This window comes from Mesoplodon bidens (assembly GCF_964165515.1).
Source record: "Mesoplodon bidens genome assembly, chromosome: 4".
NCBI lineage: Eukaryota > Metazoa > Chordata > Mammalia > Artiodactyla > Ziphiidae > Mesoplodon > Mesoplodon bidens.
In genome coordinates, this window is record NC_138160.1 from 61,532,264 (window position 1) to 61,544,787 (window position 12,524).

The window sequence follows — 12,524 nt, forward strand, 5'->3', positions numbered from 1 at the left end:
TTCTTCCCCTTCTAACCTTGAAGAGTCCATGTTGAGGCTTGTAATTGAAGCTCATTCACTGGACCTCACCTCATGGTCACCTGCGGGTACTTGCTGACCAGGCACTGTCAGGGACTGTGGGAGAAGGAAGCAAGGGTCACAGGGATGCTCTAAGAATGGAAGTTTGATGGGAAAGCTTTAAGAACTATGTTTAGGGGCCAAATTCATCAAATAAGCAGATTCCAAAGAAAAGTGTGTTCAGTCATTTTAGTCTAAGCAAAGTAATTCTTAATCCAGAAGCGAATCTATCTGGATGTTTAATCTGCTAATGTACGCCTTTTTAAAAAATTTTATTTTATTGAAGTACAGTTGATTTACAATCTTGTGTTAATTTCTACGGTACAGCAAAGTGATTCAGTTATACATGTATATTCATTCTTTTTCATATTCTTTTCCATTACGGTTTATCACAGGATATTGAATGTAGTTCCCTGTGCTATACAGTAGGAGCTTGTTGTTTATCCATTCTCTATATAATAGTTTGCTTCTCCTAATCCCCAAATCCCAATCCATCCCTCCCCAACCCCCTAATGTGTGCCTTTTTACTAGTGATTCAGAGAAGGGTATTTTGTTTTCATGTTATTCCATTACTACTTACTCTTCCCCCTCTTCTTTAGGGTATTCCCTCCCATTTGTTCTTTTTTCCCCCCATTCATTCTTTTTTTTTTTTTTTTTGCTGTACGCGGGCCTCTCACTGCTGTGGCCTCTCCCGTTGCGGAGCACAGGCTCCGGACACACAGGCTCCGCGGCCATGGCTCGCGGGCCTAGCCGCTCCGCGGCATGTGGGATCTTCCGGGATAGGGGCACGAACCCGTGTCCCCTGCATCGGCAGGCGGACTCTCAACCACTGCGCCACCAGGGAAGCCCCCCCCATTCATTCTTTATTCAGTTCTTCTGAGTCTGTGTACTTACACCAGTGGTCTCATATATGTATGGATGCCTGCTTGTGTATCAAATACCTGCTTCCTTTTCATTGGAGTCAGCTTTCACTCCTTTAAAAACAAATTGTAAACTCCACCAACTTCAGAGAAGAGAACTCAACACTTTGCCCTCTGTTGCTCCTTACAGGTAAACAGAATCAAAACCCCAAGACAAATAGATGAGCTGATCGAAATCGAGAGTGACACAGGAACATGGTACAGGAGGTGTTTTGTTCGGATCCGCACAGAACTGTATGGAGTAAGTAACAAGCCCATCCTGACTTGCTGGCCAACTTGGTACTTGAGGTTAGGCAGAAACAGGATTGACTGAATCTGTCCCACGAATGGGGTTCTTCCTGCTTCTGCCCAGGACACCCGATTCCTAGAGTAGGACCAGGTAATAGGATCCCCTTGGGATTAGCGGGGTTACCAAGACATTCCCTCTTTGGCGAGGGAAGGTATTAGGCAAGGAGTCCTGGCAGTGATGGGGTACACAGATGTCTTGAGTTACTTTGTCCATTGGAAGCTGATAAATAAAAATTCCAGAAACCAAAAATTTGGTTTCCTATAGCCTTTAGCTTTTGCACTGTAAGTTCAAATGAATCCAGCCCAAAGAAAACTCAACATTTTGTATAATTTGTTGGAGGGGGTTGGGAAATGCAGTTGACTAGGTAACTGCCTAAGAAAACTAACTCTCTAATATTTCACAGATTTGGTTGACTTTTATGAGCTGTTTCACCTACCCAGTCCGGGACAATACCATAAAGCTTACGATTGTTTGGTTCACGCTGTCCTTTGGGTAAGTGATACCTAAATTCTTGGTGAGTGAAATCTTTAAATTTCCACACTGTAACTCCCAACCACGCTGCTTTTTTTCTTATGCTGTTTGATGCTGTTAACCTCTATGAAAGAATTTTTAAAAAATTTTCCATTTGCTGGCAATTACAGTTTTTATCACCCAGTCATTTAATTTATGCTGTCATAAAGCGGGGTGGCAAAACCAACAGTGTCTGGAAAGTTCGATAAGCCCGTGAATGGTTTGCCCCCATAATTTCTCCACCCTCCTCTCCTCACTGGCGCGGCCCCAGCTCACCGGCCTCTTTGCTCTTCCTCAGATGTGTCAGGACTTTCTTGAACATGTTCCATCTCGGGCCTTAGTCCTGCCCCCAGACATGGCCTGGCTCATTTCCTCTCCTCCTTTGAGTCTTTCCTGGTGTGTCACCTTCCAATGATACCTCCCGAAGCACCTTCTTAAAAACTGCAGCCCCTCAGTACTCCCAGTCCCCTTCTCAGCTTTATTATTCCCCATCGTACCTTCTATCATCTTCTAATAGACAAAAAGCTTTTCCATTCTTTAAAGAATAAAGAAAGCTCTGTCTTCCTCCTCTGGAAGCTCTGTGAGAACAGGGATTTTAAACTGTTTTGCTCACGGATACATGGCCCTGGCACATAATAAGTGCTCAATAAATAAAACCACCCTATATGTGTTGTAAGAAAAGAGGAGGTAGGGAGAACATTTCAGAATTTTAGTTGCAAATGGTTGACATACTCACTTTAGAATATGTGTATACAACTCGATTTTTGCCTAATTTATTGTTTTTTAAAGGCAGGTAGGTGATACCCTACACTTTCAGGTCAATAGGCTCTGGTAGAGCCCAATATTTATGCTACAAGTTCCATGTCTTAACATCCCTAACTGAAAACCAGTGAGTGATCGCAGATGACCAGCCTCTCCCAGTGCTGTGAGTTGTAGTAAAGGGAGAGACCAGGAAGGTAGGGGTTGTTCTGCTGTGTGACTTGGGGACACTACCAGTTTTAGTTCCTTATTTCTAAATTGACAGGGTTGACTTAGAACACGTAAAGTAACTCCCACTCAAGTTCTAAAAAACCATTGATCTATGAAGGAAGAGAGGGCTGAAAATTAACGAGTATTAAATGCCTACTATGGGGCTTCCCTTGTGGTGCAGTGGTTTAAGAATCCGCCTGCCAATGCAGGGGACACAGGTTCGGGAAGATCCCACATGCCACGGAGCAACTAAGCCCGTGCACCACAACTACTGAGCCTGCACTGTAAAGCCCGTGAGCCACAACTACTGCACCCACACACCACAGCTACTGAGCCCGTGCGCCTAGAGCCCATGCTCCGCAACAAGAGAAGCCACCGCAATGAGAAGCCCTTGCACCGCAACGAAGAGTAGCCCCCGCTCGACTCAACTAGAGAAAGCCTGCGCGCAGCAGCGAAGACCCCACACAGCTAAAAATAAATAAATAAAATAAATAAATTTATTAAAAAAAAAAAACCAACTTCGTCTTTTGAGCACTCGCTATGTGCTAGGTACTTGGCATTCCATTTAATCCAAGCAACTACCCAGGAAGGTGGGTACTATCATCATTCCGATATTAGAGATGGGGGGATAACTGAGGCTTTTATAACTTGCCCAAGATCACACAGCTGGTAACTGGCAAGGCCAGGATTCAAACCTAGCATATCTACCTGCAAAAGTTATGCTCATGACCACTTCTTTCCCTGTGTAGCTCAATGTAACTAGGGATAAGCTAGAGCAGTGGTTCTCAAACTTGAGTGTGCATCAGAAGAGTTACACGAAGGACTCCATCCCACAGTTTCTGATTCAGCAGGTGTGGATGAGGCCTGAGAGTCTGCATTTCTAACAAGTTCCCGGGTGATGTTGATGCTGCTGGTCCAGGGACTGTGCTTTGGGTGGGAACCACCAGTTTAGAGCAGCATTGTCCAGTAAAAATATAATGTCAGCCACATGTGTCATTTTAAATGTTCTGGCAGCCACATTTAAAGAAAAGGAAAAGGAAACAGGTGAAACAAATTTTAATAACGTATTATTTCACTCATTTTGTCCAAAATATTATCATTCTGACATTTAATCAATATGAAATGATTAACAACTTAATTTTACATTTCTTTCCCCGTAAGTATTCAAATCTGGTGTTTCATACTCATGGCACATCTCATTCAGACTGGTCACATTTAACTGCTCAGTAACCACATGTGGTTAGTGGCTGCTGTTATGAAGGTCACAGCAGTATGACCGAGCTGTAAGCTGTTAGAATAACACACTAGAGGCAAGAGACAGAAAATGGACAATAACGTGGCTTTTCCAATGAATAACTTAAATGGCCTTTTTCCCAGCCTTGACCTTCTTTGAGCATGGGCTGTGCCCCCAGGCTAGCAGTACCATAGTAGTGTAGGAACCAAGAAAGTTTGTCCATTAATAAAGAGGTCATTCTTTAAGGGCCCTCACAGTCTGGGGACCCCAGGAGTTTGTAGCTCCAGACTAGGAGATGGGGTTCTTCAGTGCAGCCTACGGGAATGAGAAAAACATCAGGGCCAGGATGCCACTTGCTGGTGTACGATGGGGTTCTTACACATGTCTCTTCCCAAAGGAAGGGTTCAGGAATTACAGACCTGGGGTTCTCCAGGGAAACCCAGGCCATCCCTCTAGCGTGATTTTTGCAGACTTGTGATGAGGAGGGGCCAGTGAGATTACTGTTTGATGGTTCATAATGCTACAGGGGGTGGGTCCTAATCAGCAGTGCTTCTCCAGAAACCACTACCTCTCTGAAAATGACAGGGAGATGGTCATGGCCGCGAGGGTGTCGGCACCTTTACAAACTCACATTTCTTTGTCTTTGCAGGTACTATGGATTATCCATTTGGTTCCCTGATGTTATTAAACATCTGCAGTCGAATGTGTTGAAAGAAGTAGATGACCCGACAGGAAAATTTTCAAATTTAACTACTAACTTTACAACGGCAAATAAGATTATTACTGGACTGGAATGGGACAACGGCAGGTCCAGAAACTTTTAAATCATTTCACTTCCTACCTGGTCTCAAAAATGTATTTCTTATTAGCCTTCACAGCACTAAAATATGAATAGTTTTTTTTAGTTTGTACATGTAGTCATTTTCAGACTGAATTTAAATACTTCCAAATGGCCTCTAAAGAAAAGGTATACGTATATCAGTTATCAGTTATAACTACTTCTGAAACTGAGCTGCTTCATATTTATAAAGAAATGGAATTGACTGGTGTGAAAAGAAAATTCAGAGAGGCCTTGGAAAACAAGCAAAATAAGTTATGGAAGAGAAGAGTGAAGATTATGAGAAAATAAGATAGGTTATAGCATTATTTAACTCAGAGGAAATCTGACCTGTAATCTCATGCCTGTTTTCTATCTCTGGAAAAGGGGACCACTTTTCAGATTTCCTTCCTTCTCCACTATGCTGAATCAAGAATTGGGGTTAAGTTGTACCAGGAAAAGTTTCAATTAGAGAATAGGAATGATTCCCCAAAGTTAAGAGCTTTGAAAATATGGAATAAGTTAGCAAAGGACATTTTTGAGTATGGAGTCTGAAATGCCTCTTGATGAGGAGAGAGAAGTGACTCCAAAGGTGGTTGTGGTTTATTTTTTCAAAGAGGGAAAGGGGTAGACAGGGTCCTCATTTCTACCCATTATTTGTTATCTGAGCAAATAATTGCTGGTATGAGTTCCTGTTGGTTTACATCATTCTTAGGAAATTCTCCCAGTTTCAAAATTAAAGTAAAACTCTAAAAAAATAAATGATCAAAGTTTCCCTGGGCAAAAACTAGTTTGGAAAGATGAAAAATAATTCTGTGGGATGCTTATGATTTGTGTAATGAAAAGGAGAGTTACCAACCAGGAGATAATTGTTTGGATCAGCAATTCAGTGAGGGGCCTAATCCATATAGGATGACCTTCACTCTCCCACATAAAAGACTGACTTGAATCTGTACTTGCTTCTCCGCAGAAACTTTAGAGTCAAGTGCTCTATAATTCCAGCATGAAAATTGACTTAATTACTTAAAAGTTATTGTTACTCCATTAGAAATTTCTAATATGTTTGTGCCTCTGACAGTCATATTTTTAATAAAAAGTTCTAAGCTGGATATTCAGTCATCACGGAGAAATTTTTTACTTTGGCAATGTAATGATTAATAATTTTAATAGTTTTTAAATCCTTCTAAAACATATACATTTATTTTAGAAGGCGATAGAAAATTTTTTTTTGTCTTTCAGGGGAATTTGAAATACCACTAGCTAACTCATTTTTTAAAAATAGTTTTCCTATTCAACATCCTAAAATGGCGATTCTTTATATACTGATAAGGGATAACCTCCGAAGTAGACTCTGAGGAGAACAAAGCAAGGTGTAGAATAGTGTCCTGTTTGCTAGCGCCCTGTATACAGAATGCTCCCGGAAGAGCATACGAGAAACTGACAATAGTGGTTATCCCTGGGAAAAAGAACTAGGTGGCTTGAGGATGGGAGACAAAAGACTTACTATTTACTTTTTCAACATTTTGAGTTTTGCGCCACGTGTATTCTGTGCATATAGTATCCATTAAAAAAAATTGTTTCCCCTTTCTAAATTCAGTTTCACTTCAGAAAATTAGTGATCTTCTTAAAATGTGCCATTATTTACCCTCCTTTAGTAGATAGATTTATGGCTTAGATGGTTTTACTCTGGACTTCTAGAGTAAGGGTTGAAATAAGATTGTTTTTTGAGGAGGTTGGTCTCATAGGCGCTTAGTGCCTTTTGAGCAGACAAATGCAGTCCGACATTAGGGTGAGGATGATTTTCAGAGTACTCGATAATGAATTGCTTTTAAGTCAGCTCACTTGCCTAGGAGGATCAGTCCCTTTCTGCTCTCATGAGAGTGGTATTTGGTGTAATAACTTCTTCCCCAGGTGAATAAGCATTTTCCTCTCGGTGACTGGCTAAGTATACATTCATAGTCTCTTAATAAATTACCGAGACACATTGATGAATATGTATCCATGTCTCCCAACAGTCCTTATCAACACTGAATATCTGAGCCATAGACTCTTCTAAGATGTTAGGCTCATTGTGACTATTATCATCTCCCCCTTCCCCTTTACATCACCCAGAAATGGATCTGAGCAAGTTTCATCATTCTACACATTTCCAAAAATAAGCAGGGCTATGGTCATTCTACTTGGTACCTCTTGAGTACCAAGATGAGAAAAAAAATTAAAAATGAGAAAAAAAATTCTTGAAAATGACTGTAAGCTATGAGTTCCTTGACCCCCAAGACAATCATTCCTCACATAAATGATTCTCCCATCCTCTCTTCAAGATAATTGGAAGTCTCTACACTAGAATGAAGAAGCTTTGGGTTTTCAGCTTGGGAAATAGACTTTCATTAAAAGTGAGCATGGCAGCACATCCTCAAGTTAGAGCTATTAGCCCCAAATAGAGAATTTTCAAATAAAAGCATATGTGAAGGAACAAGAGGATAGGATTGAAAAATAAAGAATCAATAGCCACAAGTAATCTCCAAACTCAATACCTTCAACTCTATACCCTACAAAAACTTTTACCAACATTGCCAAAAGCTAAATGAAGTTATTTTGAATGCCATCTCTTCTTCTGGTAGAAAATAATATTGGTGAGCAATGAGATAGCCAAAGGACAGGCCACATGAGGAAAAAGGGGAAAAGCTAGGAGCTTAGAAAATCCAGAAGCCAATGTCCTTTATAATTAAGAGAGTCCATAGTGGGACCTCACATCTCTAAATCTGTTTGACTTAGCTTTCAACTCTGATAGACACAGTCATCAATATGAATCTTTTTGTGTGTTGGGCAGATTTGAAGGGATCAGGCTCAAATCCATAATTTTCAAAGATTCGGTTTTTAAGTCCTGCACCTTTGAGGATGTGACTTCAGTCAACACCTACTTCAAGAACTGCATGTTTATTAATACTGTTTTTAACAACACAGGTAGGTGTGCCCCTTAACCCTGCCTGGGGCCTCTTCACGGGTCCTAGTTCTTGGCAGAAACATGATACTCATTTGGTGATAGGCGTGGGCATAGGCTTAAGGGGGAAGTGAAGGTTGAAGTACAAATGAATGGACTCCATCAGGTTGGATCAAAGTTGAGCTTGTATTGACTGTCTTTGTCACATGTAATGCAGATGGAGCTTGCTGAGTTCAAAGTTGGAAATACAAAATCCTTTGGTGAATAATTTTTAAAGCAAAGAATTAACCTGTGGTTTGTTTGCTTTGATAATCCTGATTTCAAAATCTGGTGTTAGCTTAAGTGAGCATGCCTGAACTACACATCTACAGAGATGGATGAAACATGCTCAATCGGATACAGTCTTTTAGTCCAGTCCATTTAATGGAGGCTGGAAAACTCGCCAGGGAAAAAGAGGAAGGGCAACAAACATTGATTGAACACCTACTACATGCTGGGTCCTACTCATTATCTTGTTTAATTTTTGCAATAGCTGAGGCTTAGAACAATGCAGTAATTTGGCCACAGTTGTAGAACTAGTAACAGCTGCCATTTGAGCCCAGGCTCATCTGATTGCAAAGCCCAGGCCTTGCCACCAACACACATTGGTCCGTCTGTCCCATGAGTCCAGAATAACGGCCTGACACTGGCAGGAGGATCCGCTCCACCCTGTTGTCAGTCCTGCCTTCTTGGTGATCAGACAGGAGCCAGCTCTGCCTAGCTCCAAGTGAGAGTGGAGTCAGGGGTCTCGGGGTTTGTTTAAACAGTGCTCTCACTGTCTTCCAGCCCATTCAACCTCAGAAGGCCAGCTTTTTAGGCACATCTTGTTCAGCTAGGACAACAGCCGTTTTGATTCTCACTGCCTTTTAGCAGAGCCCAGCATCCTCTGCAGATACCCCTTTTGGCTAGATCCAAGTTCAAGAAAAAAAATAATCAGCAGCGGATGCTGGTGACCTTCCAATGAGGCTGACTCAGGTTCCTCGGTGGGTTCCTGCCCTTGAGCCTTCTCTTATAAATTCAGCCTCAAGGACCCAAGGGAAGTCCTGTTCCTTCTCACTGCCTCTGAGCTCTATAAAATGGCAGTAGTGAGGCCGATTCATACACATTTGGAAACAAATTATTTTTGTAATTGTAGTATGGAAGCTTTAGTACTCTAATGATAGTCCTTACGTAACATGATAATTAGAACAAAGGAGCATCATAAAGGAGTAAGCAATCATGTAATTAGCAAGGACCAACCATAAGAAATCAGAGGATAAGTGGACTCTTTAGTTTATCCCTTTATTCAACAGAAGTGTTCCTTCCTTCAGCTACTTCGTAATGTGGGGTCCTAGACTCGATCCTGTGCTTTGGCCAGACCCGGAAGCCCTCAAGGAGCTTTCAATACCATGATTTTTTTCTGAATTCTCGGCAGGCTTTCGGTGCACGACTCTCCTGCACCAGTATAAGTTGCCGTTCTTTGTGTCCACAGATTTTGAGCCGTATAAATTCATTAACTGCGAATTTCAAAACTGCACATTTGTGCACAACAAGACAGGATGCCACATTACCTTTGAAGATGACTATGGTGCCTACTGGGTTTATTTTGTCAACTTCCTGGGGACATTGGCAGTGTTGCCAGGGAACATCGTGTCTGCTCTCCTAATGGACAGAATCGGGCGCTTAACGATGCTAGGTATGTGCTTGGTTTCATGTAAAATACAAGAGCTGCCCTTGCAATCTAGAGGGAGCCTGTCTCCTGCTATACTCCCTACGCCCCTAGGATTTGCATCCCACAGAGATGAGGAGAAATCCCTTAAGACCTTTCATTAGGACTAAATTTTAGTAAAATATGTCTAATTACATCTCATTTGAACAGCTTCTGTGAGTTAACAGACTGAAAAACGAATTATGTGTGACTAATGTCTGTTTTTCTACTTACATAGCTGAGTGATTCATGATGTGTATTTCATGCTTGCTGTGTTCAGAAGGTAGTTAGAGACGCAAACCTTATATGCAAGTAAACACACTGGTACCTGAGCTTTATGAACCCAGGCTGTGGCTTCCTCTTGGGATTCAGTTTTGCTGTGAGATCTCAAAGACCTGAGGGTCCTTGCTCTACTAAGATGACAGGAAACGTCCCAGCCGTGTCTGCTTTGTTGGCAGGTGGCTCTATGGTGCTTTCGGGGATCAGCTGTTTCTTCCTTTGGTTTGGCACCAGCGAATCCATGATGATAGGCATGCTGTGTCTGTACAATGGGTTGACCATCTCGGCCTGGAACTCTCTTGATGTGGTCACTGTGGAACTGTACCCTACAGATCGGAGGTATGTTGAAATGGGCCTCCAGCAAGAGGTTCTCTGAGCCCCATGGGACCACTGAAAAGTCAGAGAAAACAAGCCAAATTGTCATTTCCCCCCAAAAGCGAAAATCCAAAAAAAAAATTCTGGCTTATGAAGTTGTAGGCTCTACTCATATCTTTTATTTATTCTTTATTTTTTAATAAGGCAAAACATTATTTCTTCCACATTGACTATTACACTTAGTATCATAAAAATGTTATTACTTTGAAAACAGTTTGTAGATTAGTTTCTCAATTTGAAAACATTCCTGGGGTTACATGATGATTGCTGAGAAGGGACAATCATAAGTTAAATGCTAAATAATTACAATGTAAATTGTTCCCAATTTTTATAGCTAGACTATATTTACAGCTAGATATTTTTATAGCAATGTATCCATGTACTATGTAGTTAAATATATAGTCAATATTAGTATTAAGTATATATACTAAATATTATAATTATATTTAACTATCATGTGGTATGGGAAAATCAGGTTTGCCTGGGAACTATGAAGGCTTTTCAGTATATGTATGGATATTTATATTTAAGTCATTAGACAAGGTAAGGCATTGAAGTTCTTTTTTTACCTATCTTTTTTTGAAGTATAGTTGAAGTACAATATTATATATGTTTCAAATGTACAACATAGTGATTTACAATTTTTAAAGGTTATACTCCATTTATAGTTATCATAAGATATTGGCTATATTCCATGTGTTATACAATATGTCCTTGTAGCTTATTTATTTTATACATCTACTCATCTCTTTTAAAAAGAAAATGTAGGGGAATATAGTTGCTAGCCGGAGTTACTAGGGCAATGAAACCAGTGAAGGAATTTAACTGTGTTCATGACTTAGCTTGCTGGCTAACAGTATGAGGAAGCAGTAATGAAACAGGGAGGGATGGGCTGTAAGAGCCTCTCCAGGGGCTTCTCTGGTGGTGCAGTGGCTAAGAATCAGCCTGCCAATGCAGGGGACATGAGTTCAAGCCCTGGTCCGGGAAGATCCCACATGCCGTGGAACAGCTAAGCCCATGTGCCACAGCTATTGAGCCTGCGCTCTAGAGCCCGCGTGCCACAACTACTGAGCCTGTGTGCCACAACTACTGAAGCCCACGCTCCTAGAGCCCGTACTCCGCAACAAGAGAAGTCACCGCAATGAGAAACCCGTGCAATGCAACGAAGAGTAGCCCCCACTCGCCGCAACTAGAGAAAGCCCGAGCACAGCAACAAAAACCTAACACAGCCAAAAATAAATAAATAAAATAAATAAATTTAAAATAATGCATGCAAAACAATACATGTTTTAAATAATAATAATAATAATGCTTTAAAAAAAAAAAAGGACCCTCTCCGGGCCCCTTATCAGTCCTGAGAGGGTTCTTATCTTACATTTGCAAGTATCTACATGAGCTCTGCATTAAGGCACCACAAAGAGGTCTCTGGAACATATCTCTTGACCTTCCTGGTCTGTTGAAGGAAAACCCAACATATTTCCAGTGACCAAAAAAAGACAGCTATTGGAAAAAAATTATGCATCTGTTCCCAAAATGGAGACACAGAGATTTTGCACCTCATATCATAAAAAGGGCTAGAAGGCAGGGCTTTGGGGTGGATCTTCAGCAGCTGACTCATGAAAAGAATAGAAACCCAGTTTTGCCATTTGACATGAGTGAAGACAAATGGCCTTTGCCTTCTTTCATTTTGTGTACACTCTGTCACCATGGAGGCCCTCTTTGCTAGAGGATGGAGTCAGCATTCTCTGGATTTTGAGATGGAGGAGGGTTTTTTCTAGGACAATGCAGAGACATTTGGGATATCAATTTTCAACTGATCCTGAGTCCTCCTTTTGTTTATTGGCCCCAGTGGGCACATTCTCTGCATACCCAGACTCTCTAACTTATATTTCTTCTTCATGAACACCTATTACTGAGCTTACAGGAACCCTATAGGTACTCCAGTATCCATCTCCCTGCTGAGTATCTGGAACTCTTATGGATGTCTGCTTATCAGATATTCTAATTAGTAACCTCCTGTTGATGACTTACGCTCTGAAAGGAACCATACAACCCATAACTGTCATCTTGTCCCTTCTTTCAACAAACATTAATTCTCTTCTGTGGGCAAGCTCCTGGGATGGGTGTCACGGGACTAGGATGCTGCCAAAACAAGATTAAGACTCTGCAGCTTGCTTGCCTTCTCATCCTGCAAACTGGGCCCAGGTGTGGACTAAACTAGACATTTAAAAAAGCCCCTCAATGTTAAAGCAAGGCTATGTCATAGGCTGTAACCTTTTTATTTTACATTGTAAAAGCTTGATACTATTTGAGATGAATCAGCTGCTTATCCCTCTGCCACAGGAATGGAAAAATGAGTATTCTCCTGTGGCAAAAACCTGGCTTAAAAACAAAACGCCACCAATCA

The 12,524-nt window shown here is 41.2% G+C and overlaps 1 protein-coding gene across 1 annotated transcript in view; it reads left to right on the forward strand.

Annotated features, from left to right (window-relative positions):
- The window catches only part of SV2C (synaptic vesicle glycoprotein 2C), a 207,182-nt gene that overhangs the window by 174,500 nt on the left and 20,158 nt on the right, over positions 1 to 12,524 (forward strand). Inside the window, exons 7-12 of the mRNA XM_081230827.1 lie at positions 1,108 to 1,218; positions 1,670 to 1,758; positions 4,629 to 4,787; positions 7,627 to 7,760; positions 9,248 to 9,451; positions 9,922 to 10,081. Of these exons, the coding sequence (XP_081086953.1) occupies positions 1,108 to 1,218; positions 1,670 to 1,758; positions 4,629 to 4,787; positions 7,627 to 7,760; positions 9,248 to 9,451; positions 9,922 to 10,081 (857 nt within the window). The remainder of the gene's footprint in view (positions 1 to 1,107; positions 1,219 to 1,669; positions 1,759 to 4,628; positions 4,788 to 7,626; positions 7,761 to 9,247; positions 9,452 to 9,921; positions 10,082 to 12,524) is intronic.